The 27,003-nt window shown below is 41.5% G+C and overlaps 1 protein-coding gene across 3 annotated transcripts in view; it reads right to left on the bottom strand.

The window, feature by feature from the left end:
- Positions 1 to 27,003, bottom strand: part of MTUS2 (microtubule associated scaffold protein 2) — a 481,013-nt gene that overhangs the window by 6,627 nt on the left and 447,383 nt on the right. For 2 of the 3 annotated variants that reach the window (XM_075265977.1, XM_075265978.1), the window contains exons 8-12: positions 16,098 to 16,164; positions 9,507 to 9,721; positions 4,571 to 4,676; positions 3,101 to 3,174; positions 2,249 to 2,347 (exon numbers count right to left, since the gene is read on the bottom strand). In XM_075265977.1, coding sequence (XP_075122078.1) covers positions 2,249 to 2,347; positions 3,101 to 3,174; positions 4,571 to 4,676; positions 9,507 to 9,721; positions 16,098 to 16,164 — 561 coding nt within the window. Of the gene's footprint in view, positions 1 to 2,248; positions 2,348 to 3,100; positions 3,175 to 4,570; positions 4,677 to 9,506; positions 9,722 to 16,097; positions 16,165 to 25,272; positions 25,442 to 27,003 lie in introns of those variants that run through there. The other variant, XM_075265979.1, reaches the window with a different exon arrangement.

The raw sequence follows: 27,003 nt of genomic DNA, 5'->3' as shown, positions 1-27,003 counted from the left end.
GGAAGAGTTGGGGTCTTCTGCTCGTCCTCAGCCAGTTATACACCTGTAGTGGAGAGTGGTTATAAAAAGCATCTGTCCTGTCTTGTAAGCCTATTGAAATAAATAGACACAATGTAATACTTCATTTCCTCTGTGATGGCGCTGCAGGGAAATGGAGCCCTTACTGCCAGATTCACCTGCAGACAGCAGCTGACCACTGGGAATCCCAGCAGTGGACACTTTGTCATCAGTATATATTTATGAACAGATCCTTCTAAAGTAGAGAGACCCTTTAAAGGGGACCTTTCACCACCTCCTCCAACTCTGCATTCTGTAATAGTTTCTGCTCCACCGATTCTGATGTAGCTGGAATTTTTCCTCTATCCCCACCATTCCTGAGCAATCAGTACTGTTAGTTTCAGTACCTAGTATGCTGATTAAGTTCTCTACTGACAAGTGGGCAGTGTCAGGCTGTCAGTTCCCAACCAGGACTGCCCACTTGACAGTAGATGAACCTAATTAGCATATTGGGTTCTGAAACAAACAACACTGGTTACTCAGGAACTGTGTGGGCTAGAAAAAAAATTCTGCAAAAGAATCATTAGAGCAATGCCTATTGAAAGATGCGCATTGAAGTTAGTACATTGTATATTTATCTTCTGAAAATGTCACAATGTATTGTCTAGATTTTTCCACCCATGATCACATATATGTTCGTCATGACTTTGTATTGTATTGCAGATTTTATGGCTACATCATGTGAATAGAAGTCCTTCTATAAATGTTGAACTACAAGTGAATTAGGAAGATTATAATAAGGCTTTGATGCAGAATCTCCAGAGATTGCATTGTAATGATTTTTCTGCACTTGTATCCTGGATGACTCTGTACAGGAAGGTTTGCCAGACGAGCAGTAGGGTAATGCAGCCTGGCCCTGTATCAGAGAGATTTCTGCATAAAAATAGTGTGCCTGGAATATTAAAAGCAGAAAAACATTCTTTTACATTGGCACCCGCCAGCAGCAGATGTAGGACGGCACATAACTGTGCAGCTAAAAATAATATTGCTTCATTACTGCCCAGACTTAAAGGAGAACGCCACTTTTTTTGAACATTTACAATATTACACAGTTTATACCTGTGAGGAGTGGGTGGGTGTCAAGGCAGGCCAGGGACTCGTTGCCCATCAAACCTATTACAACTCATGCCAGAAAACTGCTGCGAGTTACTCCAGACATCTGTGACAGTCCATGACCGCTGTAGATTTACAGTTCTGATGCTTGGAACGTTGAAGGCCAGATGGAATTATTAAGAGGTCGGAGTCCCTTAATAATCGTGGTATATTTTATATCACATGGATTAAGGCTGACGCACAAAAAGCCAGTCTTACTAAATTCCCACCACTGAGTTTTTGTTACTTAGTTTTTTTTAATGTGGATTCACAAGGAATAAGGACATATGTAAGAAACACTTTTACAAAACTTCTCCTTCCAGTCCTTGCTTTGCTTTAAAAAAATGCAGCAAAAAAAAAAAAAAAAAAAAATCCAAGGCTCAGATTTACTAATGGTTAGACAGGACAAGTCAGAGACCGTCTGGAAATACTCCAAATTTATCACAGTGACTTATCCTGGATGATAAAGCGGATGTGTCTTTGGTTTACTTTGAACTACAATTTTTAAACACAATTCTGGTGCATTTTTGGTGTATGTTGGTATTTAAGCCCATTTTTTCGGAGAATCCACACCCACATGTCTGAGTCAAGTCAAAACATGTTTTTTTTCCCAAACTAGTTGTGCCAAATTTAGGCCCGTGTCTAGTCATATCCACGATGGTAAGTCAGGGCCAAGGCAGGTCTCCAATCTAGCGATTTTTAAGGGTAAGTTCATACAGAGTTTTTTGGTCAGGATTTTGAGGCCGTATCCACCTCAGAATCCTGACCAAAAAGACAGCTCCCTTTGAAATCAATGGGAGTTGCTCAGGAGTTTTTTTCCAGGAGCCGTTTCTTCTGGCTCCTGGGAAAAAGAAGTGAGATGCTCATTCTTCAGGCCGAGTCGCCTCACGATTCAGCCTGAAGACACTCCGTCCTCCAGACTGGGCCCATTATACATCATATAACATAACTATTATTACATTGTAGGGATTTATACAGCTAGTATTACACTCTATACATGTATATACCGCTATTTGCTACGCCCAATTTCTAGGCACAGCTGAAGTATCTCACAGCTCCTCTATTCCCAAATAATAACACACAAGGACCCCGAGGTTACCTCTAATTGTTCATTAGTGCTCTTCATTAAAGCTTCCTCAAACATCTTTGCTCTGTCTCTTAGTGAATGATTCTGGAACGTCAAGGTGTCAACTTGGTCCTGTACCGAACAATTGGGAGAAAGGTGCTGGTGAGCCACAATATATTGTCTAATAATGTGCAGTATATAGTTTGATTTTTTGGAGAAATAATACTTATATACTGTACTATGCAAAGGTTTTAGGCACGTGTGAAACATGGCTGCATAGTAAGAATGCTTTCATAAATCAAAGTGTTAATAGTTGTTTTGTTTTTTTTTTGTCTTAACAAAATTAAGTGAATTAAGACAAGAGAAATCTAAATCCCATCAATATTTGCTATGAGCTTTGCCCTCCATTAATTCTTCTAGGTACACTTGCAGATAGGTTTGAAGAAACTCACCAAGGCGGTTGTTTCAAACAACTTGGAGAACTAAACACAGATCTTCTGTGGATTTTGGTTTGCTCAAATCCGTTTGTGTCTTCATGTAATCTCAGACAGACTGTATGATGGTGAGATCAGGGCTCCTCGGGGGCCGGACCATCACTTCCAGGATTCATTGTCCAAAAGGCAAAGGTCACACCAAATAATAATGCGCTTTCGATTCCTCTTTAATTCATTCATTTAATTGAATAAATCAAATCACTTCTATTTCTACAAACATTCTTTTCAGCATTTTCCAGCCTAAAACATTTGCATAGTAATATACAGTATATATATATATATATATATATATACACATACACACACACACATACACACACACAAATACAATACAATACTGATGACAAGAATGTGATATTTAGTCTATAAAGATTTTTTTTTATTTTTTTACCTGTAATGACAGTTTTAATTTTTCAAAACCATCTTCTAACATTTTCTTCTCCAACTCGTGGTTTTCTTTTAATTCTGACAAAAAGGGAAGATTACTAAATATAAGAATTTATAGTGATCTGGTAGGAAATATTTCAGGAAAATCGACTGGTACTACAAATATACAGCCTACTGAATACATGGAAAACCCATAGATGTACAAAAGTGCAATATTAGTATTATTAATAGGAACCTCTAACACAAAGTTTAAAGGGAATGTGTAAAAGGATTGTATCTCGCAGCTGAACTGTGCAGCTTACTGAACGAGAGCCCAGTCATTTAGCGGTTCTCATCCAATCCTTATGACAGCTGCAATACAGACTATTGTAAATTTAGAAATCTGCAATACTCCTTTTCTCCACAAGAGGGCAATGTTGGTTTGTTAAACAAAATGACTTGAAATAACAAAGGTAAAATGAGGCTAAATTGATCTAAAAAAAAATCTGTATCAATATTCTAGCCCTGTCCTTGTACAACCAGCAAAAGAGACTGGTCTATGTGTATCAATATTCAGTTTCTGAAATAACTAAGTATAAGACAGTGGCATAAATAGGGACAAGGGATCTGAAGCAAAAGCAAAAATGAAGCCCCTTTCATGTCTATGAACCTGACGCAAATGGTCCTGCTGCCCCATCCCATTTTTATGACTTAAAGGAGAACGGTCACCTGGTCTGAAAAGTCCAAAACCATACATTATCTGAAAGTCGCAGTCACCCTGAGCATTTTGTGGTTTTGTTTATCCAAATCTGTTTAGCCATTCCAAAGATATAAGCCATGTTAGCGTTGATGCAGATTAGGATACTCGAGCCTAGTGGGCGGTAACACTGCATGACACAGATCCCGCCCACAGAGAAACTACAGTGCTCCTTGACTAGTATTCCCTAATTTCCATCAATGCTAAAAGGGCTTATATCTTTGGAATGGCTGAATGGATTTGGACAACTAATACGCCAAAATGCTCAGGGAGAGAGTGCCTATCAGATGGGGTATGTCATTGGGATTTTAGGATCTGGTGACAAGTCCCCTTAAGCTCAATTTTACACTTCGAGCAGGTTCTTCACCACCTACTGTACTGAAATAGGGAAGAGACGATCTAAAATGGACACCAACTTTTTTAAGGAACTGCCTGTGATACAGTAGGATATATTATTCCTGCTCGCTTCATGTGTAGCTGTACAGGAGAATAGAGGAAATCCTAAGCAAGATCTATTTTAGGGTTGGTAGAAAAAGAAAAGACATAATGAGATCCATTGAGACCTCCCAAGTAGAAGACACGTACATCCATCATGGGGGCTGTCTACATGGACGCCGCTGTTCACATTAGTGGAGTGTATAGCAGCAGAATCTACTGTCAAGTCCTGAAGGATCATTTCCATATATAATAAATTGCCTTATTTAGGTTTATTAATATAATATAGAAAAAGTTGTTTACTGTGAACTCTTTTCTCATGATCTTCATGGATTGCAGCGATGGAGGCTGAATGGCTGGTCTTGATCTCTAACAGCGCAGCTTCATGTGTCGCCGCCATGTTTTCAATCTGTACACAGAATATAAAAAGATGAGGTATAAAAGTAATAGGGGGTGTCTAACATTAAAAAGCGTCTGCTTCTTCATCCACAGACACAGCACCATTCATTACCATGGGTTTTGTCTGGTATTTCTGCTCTTCTGCACTGACATGAATGAGGCTGGGCTGCAATACCAGGCACTACCTATAGTGGTGCTGTTTCTTGGGAAAAAAAAACATGAACTTTTTTTTCAATCCTTTTAAAAGGATTGTCCAGGAATTACTTTTTATGGCCTTTCCAAACATAAATATACGATCGGTGGAAGGCAGAGAAGTTGCTCCCACAATGTTAGGCCGGGTTCACACGATGTATTTTGGCATGTGATGTGGCACGTAGACGCCGCGGGAGCTTTTGTGGGCCGTATACGCTCCCATTGTTTTCATTGGGAGCCGGTACCGTATACGCGGCGCTATTTTGCGGCCGTGATTTTGCGGCGGCTGCTAAATAGCGCCGCGTATATGGTACTGGCGCTACGTGCCACATTACGTGCCAAAATACATTGTGTGAACCCGGCCAAAGCTGCACAGGACTCGCTTCGTTGTCTATACTATTGGGGTTGGAAGCCGATAACACCAGTCCTTGTGTAGTGGAGCTGGGATGCAGTATGAGCACTCGGCACATAAAACGGGTGTCAGAAGTGGCCCCGTACGGCTGATTGTTGGTAGAGCATATCCCCCCCACCAGATATCATATATTTATGGCACATCCTAAGGTTGGGATGCTTCTAACACTAGCAAATATATGCAGGAAGACATATACTGATCAGAGCAGAAGATACTATAAAAATGTCCTACAATCAGCAGTGCAGCCATAGAGGATGTGAAGGCCATATATTCCATATATTCCTCAGGGCACCATTCACCATAGCAGAGACTTAGATATTAATGATACAGAAACAATTGGCAGTATTATAAATGGCACGTGGTAGGTGGGCTCGGTTGAAACCCAGTTCAGATTGTGCTCTGCACCCCGGAAGCTTTAAGGAATTGTCTAGATATAGATCTGACATCAGACATGGACAAATGCAACCGCATGCTACGACAGCTATTACTGGGGCAATTGTCTGACACCTAGGAGGCATCTCCTGCAGGTCCTATTCATAGTCATGGGACCAGGGAAGGTACTTGCTGGACGTCACACTGTTGCCACAACAACCTGTCCTGCTAGTTGTGCAGTTACATCTTCTCACTTCCAATATCAAATGGAGTCGGGCCTACCTACCAAGCAAGTGGTGCAGCTCCACAGGGCCCCAGTACATAAGGGGGGCCCATCATCTTTACAGCAACTTTCTACTGTCTATTAGATCTATTGGGGTAAAGTCTAATCTAATACACTTCATGGATAACCATTACTGGTGGATGGTTGACGCCATAAGAGTGCTTTATGCTGAGATACTGGAAATCAAGGGGCCCCAATTGTTACACAGGGGCCCCAACTATCTGTGTCTTTCCCTAAATCTAGTACGGAGGTCTGTGGATACACAGTAAGACATGACATCAGCAGCCATGCACAGCTGAAAAGGGTTTTCCAATTGTAGCTCATTCCCACGTGAATCCCATTAACATTATGTGCCGTTTAGCTGAGTTACCTTTAGGTCATGTGACCACATCTGTCACTTTTCGTTCACAGGCTCCGTACAAACAATACGTCACTGTGGCATGTGACCTGTTCTAAGCCACCCCCTCACCTCCCCCCTTCCATTTAGGACTGAGCTCAGACAGGCAGTGTACCACCTGTAGCTCCGCCCACTGGTCACAGCTCAGCACGGATTTGATTAAGTGACGTCAACGTAAATAAGCTAAATGACCCATAAATTTATTGGGATGTGTATCAGTGATTTTTTCTTTTATATTGAAGAATCCAGTCTATAGTTTTTCTATAAATCGGATAATCCCTTTAAAGGCTCTGAGTCCCATGCACCGCAGGATACATACAGGTCACATCAACAATCAGAAGGTGCAAATAAATAGTGGTGATGTAACCGCACTGTGATATTCCTGTTTAGAAGGATGGATGATGGGGAAGGGATGAGGCCATGAGTCTGCCAAATTCAGAATCATTTGCACCAGAAAATTGGTGTAAGTTATGCCTGAAATCTACACCAACCATGAGCTGCCATAGACTGCAATGCAGGGGCAGAGCCCAGCCGCCAGTGCTCGATGTATAAGGAGGTTTGTGCATCCTCTGCCAGTGCAGGAGATATGAAGACTAGAGATGAGCGAGTACTGTTCGGATCAGCCGATCCGAACAGCACGCTCGCATAGAAATGAATGGACGTAGCCGGCACGCGGGGGGTTAAGCGGCCGGCCGCCATCAAAGCGGAAGTACCAGGTGCATCCATTCATTTCTATGGAGCGTGCTGTTCGGATCGGCTGATCCGAACAGTACTCGCTCATCTCTAATGAAGACCAGTGTTGAAAATACCAATCTTTATACATCTCACCTAATGTATATAGATATATACTGGATAACTGTATGCCACTAGGGATGCTGGGGAGGATTTATTAAATTAGAATATGCCCTAATTTTTAGATTTGGTGCATCATGCTTGAGATCTTGACTTTTTTTTCCCATCATTATGCCATCTCTTGCTTGGCTTATTATAAACAAAGATTCTGCCAAATCTTTGCCACAGGTCATTAATAAATTTGGCACATTTTACAATGCTACTTAGTGTAAAAATGCAGTGTTTTGGATTCATAGTGTTGATGGCCTAAACCCTGCACCCCTGCTGATCAGCTGTTTGAGGGAGCCATGGCACGCGAGTGAGTGGTGAAGCCTCTTCATGGTCTACATTGATATATACAGGTGTGCACCATCTACTTATTAGTGGCTGTGCTGGGCAGCCTTGTATGCAACAGTGATGCAATACCCTGCACAACCACTAAGGTGAGAACTTACAGCTGTATGTAAATAACGGAGCGACTGAAGCTAGTTCAAGAGCTTTGCGGCCCCTTCAAAAAGCTGGGTGCTGAGAGTTGGACTCTCACCAACTCTCTGATATTGATGGCCTATACTTAGAACAATTGAAATCCTCTCTCCGACTTTGACTAGAGCGTCTTTGTAGGGCAATGACAGCTCATTTGACAGTCATTAGTAGGCATAAGTGAATTGTTTCGCCCAATTTGAGATTTGCCGACCTGAGACTTGGTTTGTCACAAGCCGTCTATTATCATACATCAAGCACATTGATGCAAGCTTCTAAGATTGTAGCCTATGGACAGTAAATCAGACAAAGTGCCCAATATCTGTAGCCACTATTGAAGACTGCGCTGTAGATGTTGCCCTTACACTAAGTCAGCGCATGCGCTTCAACCACTATAATATTCTGTGAAGACATGTAATCCAATTCTGTAGGGAACGCTGATGAATTGTTGCTGGATTATTACCGGACAGATCTGCTCATTGTCAACATGTCAGATACTTCCAATTACAGGGAATAGGCATTACGCCTTACATTTCAGCTCTGCAATACACAAACCCCTGGCAGCTATGTGTTATCGGTATTTAGACATTGCTATAAATGATGGATTAAGGTGCTGGCATTAAAAGCTAGCTATGGGCTCCTCTGGGAGGGTGCAGCGTATATGAAGGGAACATCCATCTTCCTGCCGGGTACTAGTGCTACAGGCAGAACCTACTGTAATAGAGAATTACACAGGGAACGCTGCAAAATAAAGGCTGGTTATATACATGATGCGGCCATTCAATCATTTGTAAGGGTTGGTTCACATCTGCGTTGGTATTCTGTTCGGGGGAGCCTGCATTGGAACCCCCCTGACGGAATACCAAACACAATTGCAAGCACATGGACCCCACTATAGACTATAATGGGGTCCATGTGCTTGCCACGCGCTGCCCGCACGAATCATCCGGACAGGAAAGTAGATTGTGAAGTACATTTCTGTCCATAAGTTTCCTGGAGAGGTCTGGCGGCAAGCACACGGACCCCATTATAGTCTATGGGGTCCGTGTGCTTTTACTGCACAGCGCTTGCAGTTGTGTTTGGTATTCTGTTCGGGGGGTCCCCATGTGGACTTCCCTGAACAGAATACAAATGCAGATGTGAACGAGAGGCAAGATTAATCATGTCAATGATCCCACCATCTACATTATCATGCAGTCAGTTTGTGCGGAAGATCCACCAAAAGTAACCGATCATGCCAAACACTTATTTTATGGCCACGGTCTAGAAATTTTATCTATTTTTGTCAAACAACAGTTGTTGTGAACAGTCGTTCTTGGTCATTTTTATAACCAATTGTTTTTATAGCCGAAAGTCTAATACACATGGCCAGCCTTACCATTTCTCACTATGAAGAACATTTCTGAAGAGTTGGACACTCATGTACGTTGGTCCACCAATGACCCTCATCTCATTTGCCACGTTTTACTTCTTGCATTGGGATCCGAAACTGATAGACTGGCAAGAAATTCCCTTCAGCTCCAACACTAGGATTATTTTAAGCCATGGAAACAAATCTGAAATTTTGCATCATCACAATCTGATGACTCTACATGTCAATGAGGTCAGCTTGTGAGATACAAAGTGCGTGTACAGTGTGCAGATGAAGTCAAGGCAGTAAACTTGTGATGTAACCTGCCCGAGAGATGTCAATCAAGCCAGATAGAATATGTTTTGGGACTCTACAGAACATTAGCCCCACCCACATGACTCTTTACCATTAACCTTCATGTGTTATATAAGACAAAACATTTTCGGTTAATGCAGCAACAAAGAATATAGATTGCCGTCTCCCTTCCAGTCCTGCACCCTGGTATAAGAGACTTGTACTGACCTGGCCCTGGTGTTGAGAACGGATCTGGAGTAGCTGGGAACTCTGTTCCTGCCGCAGATGATCCAGTTCTTGATCATACTGTTGCTGTAACCTCTCCTTCAATGTCCGCAGCTCTTCTTTCTGATGATGTTCCAGTTTCTTCACTTCATTATCAAATTTGATTTCCAATTCCTCCTTCTCTTTTTGTAATTTCTCACACCTCGCTGTGTTGAAGGCTAAAAGAATCACAAGAAGACGGGAGAGATTATCCAGGAACCTCATCAGATTGCCAAGTGCGGAGTCAGAAAGCAATTCTTCCCACAGGGCGGCACACTGGGGCATTTTTACCAAGCTATTAGTTACAGGCAGTGATATAGATGAGCTAGGACACATGTATGTCTCTCCTCTACAATCTATTCTGAATGCAGCGGCCAGGCTCATCTATCAGGCTAGACGCTACAGCGATGCCTCCGGTCTGTGCCAGTCGCTACATTGGCTGCCTATTCATTATAGAATAAAATATAAAGTTATTACTCTCATCCACAAGGCTCTCCATAATGCCGCACCTCCCTACATTTCTTCCCTCATCTCTGTCTACCGCCCAACCCGTGCTCTCCGCTCACTCAATGACCTAACACTTACATCCTCTATTATCAGAACCTCCCATGCTCGTATACAAGACTTCTCCCGAGCTGCACCACTTCTCTGGAATGCTCTACCCCGGACAATCAGATTAACTCCCAACTTCTACAGTTTCAAACGCAAACTAAAGACGCATCTTTTCAGACAAGCCTATCACAATTCCTAATGCACAAAATTGTCTGAACACTGTATAAGCAATGCCGCCCCTGCTACCTCTTGTGTCACCCTCTCTACCTCATAGATTGTAAGCTCTTTTGAGCAGGGCCCTCAGTCCCATTGTGTGAAATGACGTTCTTTGTTATGTATGTCTGTATCTGAACCCTATAAATTGTACAGCGCTGCGGAATATGTTGGCGCTATATAAATAAAATGTATTATTATTATTATTATTGGCACATGAGTATATATGGACTATACATTAGCATCATCAGATTCTAGATAACATAAATCTCTATTCTGTTCTATGTATAGTATGTGCCTGTACACCGCCAAACGTACAGAGTTTTCTGATCAGTTTGGTAAGATTTTTCTTTAGCAATAATTTTCTAAAGTATATCACAATTAGAAATGTAAATATTAAGGGGGGTTTACCATGACATTAAAGAGGTAGTCCTATCTCAAGGATCCTATCTATATTGGTAGCTTATGTAAATTGAAGAGTTTTCCTAAATATATTGCATTAGAAATGCTGCTTTGTTTGCCTGCTATGTGAACTTATTTCTCCCATTGTTTACACAGTGTTACCGTAACAGACCTGTGAGATAGGACAAGTGACATCACTCACTGCTCTGCCAATAGGACAATCGGTTTAGCTAATTGCAATCTGCTGATAAAGCCTGGTCTGTTATCACTCTATGTAAACACACAGATAACACTGAGTCCATTCACTACAAGCATCTGCATATTATCTGATCTGCATAAGTGTTGAGATACTTCAGTGTCCCATTCAGCAAGGTGGAGGGAATACAGGAAGTGAGAAGAAGAGACAACAGGCAAACTGCTGAAACAGTGAGAAGAGAAAACCCCTTTAATACTGATAATCAATATTAGGATTGGTGATCAATATTAGTGTTCTTGTAAGACGGACCTCTGGGGCTCCCACAAATCGCCAGGGCTGCTCATCCAAGCCAGGATGGCCTGCTCAGGTACACATTAAGATTCACTATTCTAACATTTAAGTAAATTCAGGGCTCCAATCCTGGACTGACATGGAAACATACTGAACTGATGGGTTATTGCAACGTAATTCAAGACAGAAGACCTGACAGATGCAGGAGAACCCCCTTTTAAAGTAAGGCAGTGGTTGGAGCGTGGCAGCAATCTAGGCAGGTCAGGGTGTAAATGCCCCGGTCTGCCAGATTTACTATAACTCATGCCAGAAAACTACGTTATACCACAAATCTGTGCCATTCCCTGACCAGACGCATCTGCGCGCGCAAGAATTGTTAAGAGGCCGAGGAGTCTTAGTAATTCTAACGAGTCTTCACGGCCACAATGAAATTACATCAGAGGGCCCCCGTTCTTAAGATACATGTGGATCCTAGTAGTGGGGCTTGTATCTACTGGGCATTTATGGCATGTATTGTGGACCGCTTCTCATGAGACAAACCCTTTGAGAATGGATCCTCCACTCTGATGATCAGCTGATCACCCTGTATTCGGATTCCAGCAAAGAATCAAAAAAAATCAGAAAAAATGAATATAATACAAGAATGGCTTCAGTTAGCTTGCTCACAGATGGGGTGGGGGATCCCCTTTTATAAGGTCTATATGCCTGGGTTTTCTAGAATTTTAATATTAGATAGTTGATCTTTATCAGATCACTGGGATCCAACACAATAATCTGAGATGGACAACCTCCCCTAAGGACAGTCCATCAACATCAAAATCCCGGAAAACACCTTGTAATAGGGTATATAGTCTGTAATGAGGTCCAGTAATGCATCTTTGGGCTGTGAATAATTTACCTTGTAGAACTATGGACCCTTTTTGCTTTTTCAATTTTCAGGTGTAAATTCTCAAGAGAACAACATTTTTTCAGAATATAATAAATAAATAAATCTAATATATAAATAATAATAATAATAATAAAAAATAATAATATATAAAATAACTAACAGCTATAAACCAGTCCCAGACACTACAGCATTTGTGCTCCTCTTAAGGTACCTGAATAAAAGATGTCCCGCCATGTAGTAAGATGTTCCGAGTCTGTATAATAGGCTATAAAATCTGCCCTTTCCAGTGATATTTACAGCCCATGAATACACAGATTACATACCATCCGGTTTACGATGCAGCTCCAGTCACACTAAACCAACATAAGAATACTAACTAGACAGATGACTCAATAAATGTCTCTTCCCCGGCGGCCATGATGCTGCCTGTATGGACTTGATATTGGCTGGGGACTGGGCTGATCTGATTTATTGATGTAGAGGACGGTATCTGAATTGACAACCGCAGAGCATATATAATGCATACGCTTCATACTCAGCTGAGTATTACTGGGTATACAAGGGCTTTTTTGATTTATTATTACAAGCGGCCTCAATTTTTTGCAACGAACACACATGTAGCAGAGCAGTCTATTATCTGCCATTACCAATCTGGGGAAATTGTGTGACAATCCCTGTGCTTAAGGACCATAAAATACAGAATAAACCTATTCTCATTCATCGAATCCCCTGCTGGCTCTGGCGCTGCTGCTCTATTGGTCCCTTATGACCGATCAGCGATGACGTCATCTACATTATTATCAGTCTTCCAGGTTCCGGCAGGGGGTTCGCACTGTATTTACTTTCCTCTATGACTGCTGGTTTGTGCCAGGCTGGGAAGCCGCTAGACTTTGTTTCTGTCTGTTCATCAACTTCAACAAAGAAATATTTGGATGCGAAATGCGCTAGGTCAGGTAAATGTGAGGAGCGCAGCGTCAGGTATCAGTAATTTATAGGCTTCGGGGTATATGACTCATTGTTTCTTGAGAGCACAAACGTTCCCACGTATAATCATGCTGTAAGCTGTATTGCTGTCATTAATACTAGTTCGTGGGGTTTAATCCAAAGCAATAATTGAGCTTTCTGTACATTCAGTGAAATCTGTATCAGGACGAGTACAGTCAAGAATTCTCAAACGCCGCCAAGGACTGATCCGCCGCAGACCTTTCATACGGATATGAAGAGTATGACTCATTCTAGCTGTAGTCGCACGCTGAATAAGAAGAGACCTGAATCTAGATTTATCAACGACCACATGTTATTTATATACAGTATGTAGTGCCAACATATTCTGCAGTGCAGTACAAAGACTGTCCTCATTCACTTAAAAACCTGTATAAGCCAAACATATTATGGTGTGTGGGAAGAAACAGACACAAACATAGTGAGAACACTCTCACTCCGTGCAAACGTGGTCTCTGGTGAGATTTGAACCCTGGACCTCACCATGAGGCAACAATGCTAAACAGTAAGCTACCATGATCTGTCAATTATTGAATAAGTCATCAATAAGAAATAAGAAATCACACCTTGATATCACTTATCAAATTGTAAACAGATAAACAGGTTTATTTTGAAAAAAAAACCCTGGAAATTAAATAAACCTTGATTTCTGGCACAAAACGAGCAAAATAAAATACAGCCTTAACTTCAGGCAAAAAACAAACAAAATCCTGCTCGTCTGAGCGAGTAACTAAAACAAAATGGTAACCTAACTATACGTGTGGCTTACTACCAGCCACACGAACAAAACAGGCACAACATTTGTCTTACAGGACAGACAAAGACACCTTCTCTCACTCCCTGGATCTTCCCTGAAGTGCAGAATCTGCAGCCTTTTTCAGGTCCAGTAATGAGCCAAGGACTCACACCAGGGCTGAGGCCTACTCAAGACCCGCACTGGACCACATACAAGTTAAAAACCTGGGGGAGCTATAGCGTGACTCCAGCACTCTGCCTGTCACATTCTCACAACTGATACACCGTCTGTATGACTTCCCATCTCCTTCAGACTGACTTGTGTACACTCACCTACCCGTACATAATACGTGATCTGCCCTTCCTGAAAACTTGGCTGCCTTTGTACCTAACACACTATAATATTCTGTGTACAGCCTCCTCTCTCTCTAACACAGGTTGTGGTTCTGGGTAAACTTAATTTGAAAACATGTTATTAGTGGTGTGTTTTTTTATACTATGTGATCAATAATATAAAATTATAGGGAACACCACAATTTTTTTTTAAATTTATTAAAACTTTTACTAAGGTTGATATGCCAAGAAAATGGTCAGTGCTACGCTTGCCAACTTATTAGACAGTGGGTGGATTGGGGTAGGAATCTCGACATGCCAAGGTGGGGGCAACCCATTCTGCTAGATGTATGATAATTCACATTGGAGTTATTTGGAAGAACGAACGTCACACTTGGAGTGCTGGGAAATTCCATATATTTTTATCCAAGCAGTGATGATAGAAGTAGAGTTAAACGTTTTTCGGTATAACAATACCTTCTTCAGACTCTTGATGTTTGAAGAAATAGACATAAGAGGGATATCACCATGCAAAGCGGTATGATTCAGCATGAACTCAATCTGTTTCCATGCAGGATCCGCTGTGTATCACATTGGAGTTATATCACAAATCTGCGCTGGACCTTAAAATATCCTCATTGAAGTGCGTATTGTATACTGCTAGAAAGCTAACAGTGCACTGAATTCAGTGCACTGTTGGCTTTCCCGGTGTGTGCCCCGGTGGTGGAGATATTGGTGCGGTTAGTTTCAGCACTGATATCTCCCCACTGTCAGAAAGGCGGGCCTTACAGCCTAGCATCATCACTGGGAAGTAAGGAAAGCCCCTCCCTGACAGTACAAGTCTATGGAAGAGTACTGTCGGGGGGGGGGGGGGGCGTTCCTCATAGACTAGCGATGGCGCTGAGCAATAAGGTCCGCCCTTCTGACAGTGGAGAGACATCAGTGTTGAAATTTATCAGGGTGCATACCAGGAAAGTCGACAGTGTGCTGAATTTAGTGCACTATGAACTCTCTAGCGGTATATAATACCACACATCAATGGGGACACAAAAGGTCCTCGTTAACCATTTCAGGACCGGTTGGGGATTTTCTACACATGCGGTTTTCATTTTATTCCTTTAGGTTATTCAAATCAATTTTGCCCTCTCCATTATGGCAATTTTTATGTAGGAGACAATATGCTATGGGCATATTGGTGGCCATGTTTTTTTTTTCCCCAATTACAAAAAAAAAAAAAAAAAAAAAAAAAAAAAAAAAAAGTATAAACACATTGTGCCCCCGTATAAGGCCTGCACTGACAGTATAGCACGTGACCATGGATCCGGAAGGGAGTGCTATACTGGGAAGGCAGAAATCATAATAAACTATCCTTGCCTTCCCTATAGGAGTTTTGGCTGTAGTAACAACAATCTAATGCTGGGTTCACACACGTTTATTTTGATCAGGATTTTGATGCGGAATCTGTGTCAAACTCCGGCTCAAAAAAACGCCTCCCATTGAATTCAGTGGGTTCCTGCGGCAAAACAGTTTTGTTTTTTTTTATCGGACAGAAATTCCTGCATGTCCGACTTTGTGTACGGTTAAAAAAATGGTTTCGCCGCGGACAAGTACAAAACGCTCACGGGTGCACACCTTTCACTTGAATGGGTTTGAAAACTGACTGCCGGGTTTCCGTCCCCTGTTCAGTTTCTTGGGGCAGAAGACGGAAACCCATCTAGATTGCCTAAAGCGCTCATGGGCACAGGTGTGAACCCGCTCTTACATTGCACTTCATTAATAAATCTCTCATATTCTTTTCTAGATACTTTTTAATTGTCTGAGCTAAGAAACGTGTCTATACACACGTAGGACGCACATCATGTATATCAGTTCATGTTGGACACATTTTGCTTAGTAAATCTCTTCGATTTTAGTTCTTTTTGTGGTAGAAGATGTCACCTACCCACTTCATCTCTGATGGTTGCGAGTTCAAGTGATAGTTCTCTTTCTTTCATAACACCAGCTTCATTCTGTAGAGAGAATACAAAGTATTGTTACAGAACGGAAACATTGTATCCCATAAGAAATGCTCATGGTTTGCTACAAAGGCTGGGTTCACACCTGCACTTGCTCACTTTTCAGGGTTGCTGTCCCACATTCTGCTTGAAATATGTCGAGAGAAAAGTCCTGCTAGCAGGACCTTTTTCTCCGCATTTTTCAGGCGGAATCTCGGCGGTCACCATTATAGTCTATGGGTGCATTTGGCTCATTGATACACCAGTTTGCTGTGACAGTCTCCAGTCTACTGGTAAGTTTACACATAGAAATTTGGTGTTGATTTGAGGCAGTTTCTGCCTTACACATCCTATGACTAAGGATACAATCCGCAATGCGTCAGCTGGACTGTGTTGAAACTTTTACCATGTTGTAAGAAAATAAAAGTTACGTCTTATTCAATTTACCGGCTGGATCCATCCACTTTTTTTTTAAAGTTACTTATTCACCTCGAGCCAAGGAGGTTTGATTCCTTGCCGGACACCAGAAACTTGCAGTGGAATCTGGATACTGCAGGACTGTCTCTTCTGGAGGGCTCAGTATATTTTCCTTTTTCCTACATTTATACATCCAAACAGGCCACCGAAAGCTAGAAATAACATGTTGGGCAGCACCAGACCATATATCTATAGGTAAGTGTGACTCAAAGTACTTGCATCGAAGGCTCCATCACCAATTCTGCTTTTCATGCATTTGCACTGTAAAAACTGCAGACACCACACAACAAGTTAGTGGGGTATATTAAGTGCTGTAGGTATCTGCCACAGGTAACAAAAACAGGCTAGGTTCACACCTGCGCCCGGTCCCCGCCTGGGGATTCCATTGTCCATTCCCAATTCTGCAAGCAGTGCTTTTCTCTCTGCATTTTCTGCCCTTTTCAGGCGGAAACCCGGCAAACCCCATTATAGCCTATGGTTTCTGCAGGCTTTCACCTGAACTAAAGTGTGAACCTAGCGTAATTCACAAAGAAAGCAAACTATACATCTATCTATACAATATTAATAGTTGTATCACCTACTGTCTCTATCCCCATCCCACATTAATTGTAAGCCCATGCGGGCAGGACTCTCTATCCCACGTAATAGCTACATTGCTTAAAGAAAAACAGAACAAAGTATATTATTTCTCTTTTTCCGACTTATATCAGAATAAACTAAATTAAATACATAAAACATTCCCATTAACTCAAAGCAACTACAGTCTATACAGTCCTCTATATAGCAGGTCTAGCCTGGAACCCATACTGCCTTCCTATTTTAAGAATTTCAGCCACGTACTTTGTATCCTGACTTCCTTACTTTTACGTTGTTGGATTGATAAGACATAAATCGATAGGTCGGGATGATTGTATGGCTCTCACCGTCAGGCGCTGTAATAGCAGCATATTTTATGTCTGCAGCATCATCATGACACAACATCTAGAATATAATTACCTTCTAAAACCACAACTAAAAGAGACCAACACTAAGCTTATTTATAGCAACATGGGAGACGAGATAATGGAAAGTCATCGGATCAAAGACGCAGCAGGCGTAAAATACCGCAAACAGATAATACAGGACACTCAAAAGCTAATAATGTCCCAAATGGACCATTAGAGTAGAGAAGGACCATGCGATAAACAGGGAAGAATCTAGCTGCTCATTAATTCTGTATTACATGGATTCAAGTAGATTATGAGACGATGTGTGTTTGTGTGTGTATATATATATATATATATATATATATATGCTATTGTTAGGGGAAACTTTAAGGTTAGCCATATAAATTACATGTAGGCTGACAATATCAGAGCAGATGCCCCGACCATCAGATGTTGGGGAGAGTAGGAATGAACAGTTGGATCCCAACACACCAGATTATTATATTCTTGGAGGTAATGAACTGCGGCAATAATGCTTTAAGATTTATGGAGGTGACAAATGTATCTGGCAGTAGCTTAATCCCCTTACCCTATTCTAATCATCAACACTTGAATGAGCCATGTAGGGGAAGGGGAAGACAAGATAGGAGTCGGCCAAAGGAACATCAGAAGTTAATGGTCCGTTTAACAATCACAAGACCCTTAAATGGGACAGCCACATTTACTAAATGGAGTTAAGTTGCAATACCAGACTCAGCCATTGGATAACAGTGTCACTGTTGCTAGAAAAAAACGCATTTACTTTCCTTTAGTTGCAGATAAACTTTTATTGAATACCATAAAGAATCAGTATATTTATGGGATTATATTGGCTTGTCTACTCAAAGTTTCAGAGTGACAACAATGCACAATGAGTGAGTCTCACTACATTTTTAATCCAACGAGTCCATTAGTGTACAAAAGTCACATTTAATGGAAGGTTATCCTTATGCTCTTTGCTGGCCAGCACACGGTTTCCAGCAGATCTACCAGCTTTGTTATCTCTCTCTTTTTTTTTTTTAATGTAGATTGTGAGCCCCACATAGAGCTCACAATGTACATTTTTTTCCCTATCAGTATGTCTTTGGAATATGGGATGGAAATCCATGCAAACACGGGGAGAACATACAAACTCTTGCAGATGGTTTTATGCTCTTGGCGGGATTTGAACACCAGGACTCCAGCGCTGCAAGGCTGCAGTGCTAACCACTGAGCCACCGTGTGGCCCCTAGCTTGGTTATCTCTTTGAGTGAAATCTTGTTTTTTTAAGGATTGATGTGCCCGTCTGCCAAGATACCTTCTGCCAATCCCTGTCTGCCAGTGTGTATATACATGTATATACACACGCCAATTACGTGTACGAATATTGGAACATATCCGTGACATCAGGAGGGCTCAGGATCCAAATGATGTATCTTTGCAACTGAACATAAAACCTGTTGCGAAACATTTCCGCGACCACCACATGGGGGATGTCCGCATACAGGTAAGGGCGATTGACAAAGTACATTTGGGTGTACGTGGGGGGGACATTAAGAAGAGGTTGTTACAATTGGAAACTAAGTGGATAACAATGTTGCAAACTGTATCACCTAAGGGATTAAATGATAAGGTGGGCTTTGGATGCTTCCTTTAATATAGGTTATTCATTCTCTGGCTTTTATTGTTTTTGAATGATTTATGTGATGTTTTGTATCGTACCTTTTGGGGAGGGGGGCCTTTTATTGGGGTCTGTTTGGAGCTTATTTTGACGCAGTAAAGTGTAAATATTATGTTTTTTTTTCTCATGTAAATAAATAAAACATTCTTTTCAGTGTTTTTGCCATGAGACGGAAGGGATCACATATGTGGAGAGTTGCAGCCATCGTTCTCTACCATCGGAGCCTTCTACATATGGACTCCATATTTGTAGATTTGCAATAAAAAGAAATTTTTATTTTTTTATTTATTTTTTTTTTAAAAAAAATCTTTTTCCAAATTTATTTTTTATTCTTTTAAAAATATTTTGTTAACTTATACAGACATACTTTTATTTTTTGCACACTTTCACTATTATATTGTCACTTATTTTTCACTTTATTGCCATCGTCTTATTGAATTTCATTGGCATCTTCAATTCACGTTTTCACATTTGTTTTATTCGAGTGCATATTTCACTTGACTTTTCACAATTTTTTTTTTTCTTGCACCTTTATCACATTTATCTTGAAAAAAACCTTGCTGGGTTACCTCTTTATCTTATATGTAGTATTGTAACAGTAGTTCATATCTTTTTGAAAACCTTTTGTGTATATTAACATCACTCACAGTTCACTTTCCCCCCCCCCCCCCCCTCTGGTGGCTATACACAGGCGTATATAAGATATTGCTCTTGGTTTATATGTGCGGTGACTGTGGTTTTCCCTTCTATACACTCTGTATGTGTCCCCCCTTTGGACACTCCTACTGTTTTGATTAGCTCAAGCATTGTCATGTGATGCTCTCGCACCATTGTGATGTGGGAGCCGCACCTGAATGAATTAATGGCGCCATTAATTACTATTGTGTACCCTATAAAAGCTTCCCCTCCTGCCTCCATTCTGTAGCCCCCTGAAGAAGCAGGGGCGAAACGGGCTGTCGGGGCTCAGAGTGGAGGTCGCAGCTGGTGAGCAGTGATTCATGTATATGCTCCACATTTTGTCCTATGTATGTTGGCTTATGTAATACTGGCATGTGTGTAACTTTACATTGGTTCTGTTACCTTATATGCTCTTACTATATAGTGGTGATAGGGGTATGATTTTTGCAATGCTACAGATATAATTTTTCAATTAAGTGCCCTGATCTTGTGATACCGTGGGCAATAGGAGCCTATTTCCATTTATATATACTAAATACTGGGCCTCTCTATACACACATTTATTGCGGCTGTTCTCATCCCCTACACCACTAGCAGATTATACACCTGCTGGAGCTGCTCAGTCCAGTGCGACCTGCACTCTTGTTGTGTGTTTTTAAATGTTTTTATGTGTTTGTTTTCCTGATACCAATATTTTTTACAATTAAAAACATTTTTGTAGTAATTTAGATTTAAAATCAAAAGAATTCTTTGTGTTATTTATACATTGATACTTAGTTGGTGCTTTGAGTTTTTGCGGGTATCTTTGTTTTTTTATCTAGTATTGAGATTGCTTTGGGTTTGACAGTGTGTATATACGTCTGCTTCTCTAGCCACGCCCATGCTGAGCATTGTTTATGTGTCCATTTCATGATCTACTGTTTGGATGCATGTTGTGCTTCTGTCTGTATGCCTGAGCAATGTCTGAGCTTCTGCCTGTATCTTTATCCATGTGGACCCTTGCTTTCCTTCTATGGGATTCTGGTATATTTCTACCTATGACCTTCTGTTGTTACTTCTGCTAACTGACCTGATGTCCTGCCTTGGATTTCTGTCTTAAACCCAACCTCTGTTATCTAGATGTTCTGACATGTTACGGATTTATTCCTGTCTGTATTTATTCTGTCTGTTCTGATTTTAGTCTGCATTCACACTATGCATTTCTTTGATTCAATGGTAGATAATTTCTTATAGGCCTGGTCAGCTGCTACAAACACCAGGACCACTGCAGGGGGTAGCGACCTAGCAAACTCCCTGAAGCAAAGTCCAGATCCCTGTATGGGAGGTCCGGTGGTCCGGTCCTGCTGCTCCCAGGCCTAATTCTTAGCCGCACGTGACCGCTGCCACCAATCGGCAGCCTAAGGAAAGGACACGGTATGTCACAGGTGACATGTGAGTGACGCCCGGTTCCTTTTCTTAGTCTACGGATTGACTTCAGAGGGGACATGAAGCGAAGACCTCCAATGGAATAAGTACTGGGGGACACCAGAGAAGAGGCCTCTTTGCTTAAAAATGTATATTCTGGACAAATCCTTTAACATAAAAGTTGGCAATGTACAACATTAACCCCCTATTGCTTTCACTTTTAAGGTGAATACAGTCAGTGAACATTAAGTCACTACGGTTTTCAGGAATCGGTAGCCATGGTTATGCAATTCACATCATTATACAAGTTCTGCTGTCCAAACCTGGCCTTACCCTGTAGCTAGAAATCTGCTTATGTACGACATCCCCGTACCCTGACCCTATGAAGATCAACGACATAACATCTTCCTAATCTACTGTCAGATAGAAAGCATAGACTTCATACATTAGCGGATAGTTTGGCTATTCTCATAGCATTTGGTTTACATATTGTGTTTTATACCCTTTTCACATCACATAAGTATACACAGCCAAGGAAATACTGGATTCACTTCAAGATCAGAAGTTTCATTTACAAATACAGACGGGGTAATACAATGCTTTTTATCTTGGTTGCCTTTCATGAACAGATCGCAGATTATTCTCAAATCTCTAAAATCTTTTCTGTAATACGGTGAAGAATGTAACAGTCCCCTGGAATCACAATGAGCCTTTCTTCATCTAAGCAGCTTGTAGCTACAGTTTGCAGTTTGAGCCTTTCTTCATCTAAGCAGCTTGTAGCTACAGTTTGCAGAAAAGATTTACCAAAGATCCCGATTGGAATCCAAAATTTATTCCTTGTGACCCGAAATTAACCCAATTGTGTTGTGTTGACCAAGGCCTAGGATTGTAAAGAGAGCACATGAAACAAGTAATGTTGGGGCCACAAAGTATCTGATGTATGGCCCCTAGGGGGAGGTAACGTACCAGCTGTCTTACCCATAATATGGCAGTATAATGCCATTAAATTTAATTAATGTTAGGCAAATAGGCAGAGACATCGAAGTGGGGAGAGGGGGGATTTCTGCACTGTTCTGTATTGTACTGTTGGCTTGTGACTGCAGTTTGCACAGAGTTCCACAGACACTGGACAGTTAACCCTTCCATTGCCAATAATCTAATTTTGTTAAGTTTTTTTTTTTTTTGCAATAGAGCAATTTTCTTTTGCCACCAGTCCAGAGCTTGTTCTTCTGCACACATGGTCACCAGTCTCTCTAGTGTGGTCCAAGAACTAAAATTTTACACTAATATGTATTAAATCCCTCATGGCTCTTAGACACATCTTCCCCAGGCTCCCCCCTCCATGTACATCCAAGTCTACATAATGTGCTGTTGGATGAATGTATACCCTATCTAAGAGTACAGGAGGAGAGCATTGGTCAGGGGTAGCAAACCTAGCAGCTGCAACAAAAACTAAGGGGACAATGAGAATAGGCCATAAAAGAGTAAGGCAGTGCAACCCCTTTAACCACTGGATTGTGCTTTGAGTCTATTGTGAGAAACGCGCGTTACAAATGGTTGGTGTTGGGCATATTTTTGTGTTGTCACATCTTTGTGCGTGTTATCCCTGCCCGGTGACATCACCGTACAGACATCTTGCCCCCGACCCAATACATATATCCCTAGGGTACCACCTAAAGGTTCACTAGGGTCAAAGAGTTGCTATAAAGCCTATAAATTGGGTCTGTCCTGCTAGAAAAAAGCCGCCCATCTGATGTTAGTGAGGCATTCGCCCTACATGGGAAGTCCAACTATTATTCTACAGGCACTATCGCTATCCTTCTGCCATCTTGGGATGGGGAAATACTCCAGGACAGTATTCATCTAAAAAGGCAGTCTAACTCCATCATATAGGTCCATAAGTCAAGCTGAAAGGGATCCTACCACCTCTCCTAAACATATCCTACTGTCACCACCACATTACAGTGATATACAACATACATTTGTTATGTATGTCACTTTATAGGTTTGGAAATAACTACTACTTATACAAATACAGCAAATGGTGCACTAGGGACAGGCCTTCAGTCCTGGGAGTACTGCCCTAGCTACAGAGACCCCTACCGTCTCTTGCCTCAGCCACCCCCATGTGCGGTGAGAGTTGATCACCCATCCTACTTGAGAAGCAAGAGCAGCGCTCCAAAGCTGAAGGACCGCCCCCAGTGCACCGTCTCATTTGCATAAAACTTCAAAGTTGTGTTTCTCCAAATCTGCAAAAGTGACATGCATAACAAAGATAAGAGGCTTAATACTGTAATGTGCTGGCCAAGGAACGGTGTATTGTTAATAAACATGGCACCCAAATCTCAGGGAACTAAAACCCAACCTGTCCCTTTAGCCAAGACCCTGGAGACACTAGGCCAGGCTCACGTTGCAGTGAACACATTGGCACTACTAGCAACTCTCACCAGGGTCACATGCCCAAAGTCTCGGTACCGGCAATGAACATCATACATTTGTATCCGTATCCTTTGCCAGTGCTCTAGATATCTCCGGCAATGGTAAAATTTATATCTGCTGTAGAAATTTCTCTGACTATCCCAATCCTCTACATTAGTGCATCCCTGATCAGACACATGGAACCAATATTGTAGTGACAAGTCTGTGCATGAATTCTGCTGTGTGTGAATATACCTTTATTAGTTCTACAGTATACAGGCGGGACATGAGCACCCTTGCTATAGCATGGAGATAAGTATACATTATGCATAGTCAATAGATGTAACAACTGTTGCTTCCTGCATTCAGTTACGATACTGTTGCAGCACCAACACAACCTACACTGCATATTCTCAATATTAGTTAATATGGACATGGTAGTAAAGAACTGTATGGATACATTTTGCCACTTTTTCATTATTGGACAGAGGTACAATTTATGACCCCCTTCCCCCACTTCAAAAATGATAAATAAAAAATGAGAAAAAATAAAAAAAAATCCATATTTCCATGACCTATTACCTACACGTTCTACAAGGACACACTTCATAACTCAGATCAATCCCGCTGTATGCTCTAATGTACGAGCTGACATGGATGCTATACATCAGAGGATTAACGCTCGACAGGCTGGGGCAATCATTTCCTACAAGGCTCAACTCTATATCACATGACGGTCTGCACCCTGCAAATATGGTCACCCTATATCTATACAGATCACAAAATAATACAAATATGAACATGTCCCAAGTTCTGTACAGGAGAAAAACCTCGGGTCTCCATGGTAATGAATGAATCCACCAAAAAACAAACTGTGTAATTCACCCTCTGGTATGACTCGGGGATAATCTATACTGCTCATGTTACAGAGTCGCATTGATAAGGAACGCATCTGTTTCCCATAGACATGCACTACATCATTAGTTCTAATAGATCACTCCCACGTCCCATAATACCTGACCACTATAGAAGACTATATACATGTCGTCTAATCAGAATACATAGAGCACAGAACTTTTACACACGAGGCGTGGTGCTGAAGACACCTCCCCAAATAATCCCAACGATCCCGATAGAATGGATCGTTCACATATTAACCCTTAAAAAGATTAGACTACATGGGAAGTGACCATGACATGGCAACCATTGGGGTCTACACTTTGATGCTGCAAAAAGCCATTGAAAAGTGGAAGGGGAGCTGGCACATCCTAGGAGTGCACAAGCTCTAGCCCAAAAAAGCGACATTTTAAGACAAAATAGGAAATAGCTATTAATGATAACATCCAGATTGTACGGCTACGATGTATCCGCACAAAGCCCCCGGCTTCCTCTTTATTATGACACATGCATTTTGTGAGCAAACCACCAGTTGTCTTGCAGCCCCTCCTCTCTCGCTGCTAGACAATAAAGGAGACATTACATCGCGCCTTGGCATAGGGATAATAAATAGGAAGACTGTACCGTCTTGTCCACACAACAGCAGCAGCAGCAGCACTGGCCCATCCTGGCATCCTAGGCAGCTTCATTCAGAGGGTCAGACGGGGATCAGATCCTATAGAAAAGCTGCTGTCTCCTCCGCTCTTGTCTCTATCCAGGAGCTCATACTGAGTGTCTGCTCTCAATGCCTGAGCTGGTGTTAACTCCAGGAATCCAGGCAGTCACAGCACTGTTCACACTGGCAGATGGGAGGGTCCTTGCTCCCCTGACAGGCAGCTGATCTATAGCTGCATAATGAGACAACATTTACCAGTTTCCTAGACCAGCTGATGTGTCTGTATAATAGGATTCGGTGGCTGCTCCCGGTGACATCATGTACCGGTGACTTGGCTTTATTAGGAACACAAAGCAATCGAATTGTATCTATTGTATAAAAGACATAATAAATATTCCTTATGTCTCTTCTCTTCTGCAGATTAATCCGGAAAATGGAGTAAGAAAACAAAGGGATATAAATATGAATATAATACTAATAGGAGGTCATGTACATGGCAATGCTGCAGTATGTATACGGATCCAGTATGTGCCTATGGTCTATAATAGGTTTATAGTGTCTCATATACCGTATATACTCGAGTATAAGCCAAATTTTTCAGCACAGTTTTTGTGCTGAAAAAGCTTATACTCGAGTCAAGCAAAATAAAAATATATATATATATATATATATATATATATTTTTTTTTTTTTTTGGGGGGGGGGGGGGTCTATGACCAGCCGCAATAATAATGTATAGAATCTCCCATAAAATAGTGGGGAAAAAAAAGCTTTAAAAAAAATAATAATAATTAAATAAATAAAAGTTGTAAATCCCTCCTTTCCCTAGAATACATATAAAAGTAGAAAATGACTGTGACACACATACACATTAGGTATCCCTGTGTCTGACAGTGCCCGGTCTACTGAATATAGGGGATCTGCAGTGCTCCTGTTCCATCGGGAAGGGGTTAATAGGAGCACTGCAGATACCCTATATTCAGCCAGACTGAATTCCACGTGGGGGGAAAACCTCAGTCCTCAAGCTCAGGGAAGGGGCAGACAGACAACCAAAACACCCCCTCCCCTTCCCCCGCACCCAGCATCTACTGCACCCAAAAACTCCGACCATTTTAATTATTGAAATTTTCCAGTAGCTGCTGCATTTCCCCCCTCTCGGCTTATACTCGAGTCATTAAGTTTTCCCAATTTTTTTTGTGGTAAAATTAGGGGCCTCGGCTTATATTCGGGTCGGCTTATACTCGAGTATATACGGTATGTTGTGTACTATAACACATTGGGATGTGATGGTGAGATAGCAACAATTGCGGTATTAGCGGAGGCATACATGACATAAACCCCAAGCATCACATCATACAAATCACAAAAAGCAGAACTATAATACACTGATAAGATGTATTACATTAAGTGGTTATAAACATGGCATTGCCTAAAATGCAGAAAATGTAATCTGACATTTGTGACCTAGAATGGGTCATCAGTCATAAATCTGTGGGGGTTCAACACCTGGCACCCCCACTGATCAGCTATTCTCAAGAAGCAGATAGCGGTGTGTAGTGGTCAGACCAGCTTATTGCAGACAAGCGTCTGTTCACTTAAATATGAGCTAAGCCGCAGTGACTCTGTTCAGCCACTACACTGGGAACCAAGTAGTCTGTTTCATGCTCCATTCTCTGTGTATCAGCTGCTGAGAAGAGCTGA

The sequence above is a fragment of the Leptodactylus fuscus genome, chromosome 2, assembly GCF_031893055.1.
Source record: "Leptodactylus fuscus isolate aLepFus1 chromosome 2, aLepFus1.hap2, whole genome shotgun sequence".
NCBI lineage: Eukaryota > Metazoa > Chordata > Amphibia > Anura > Leptodactylidae > Leptodactylus > Leptodactylus fuscus.
This window is presented reverse-complemented; position numbering and strand designations above follow the sequence as displayed.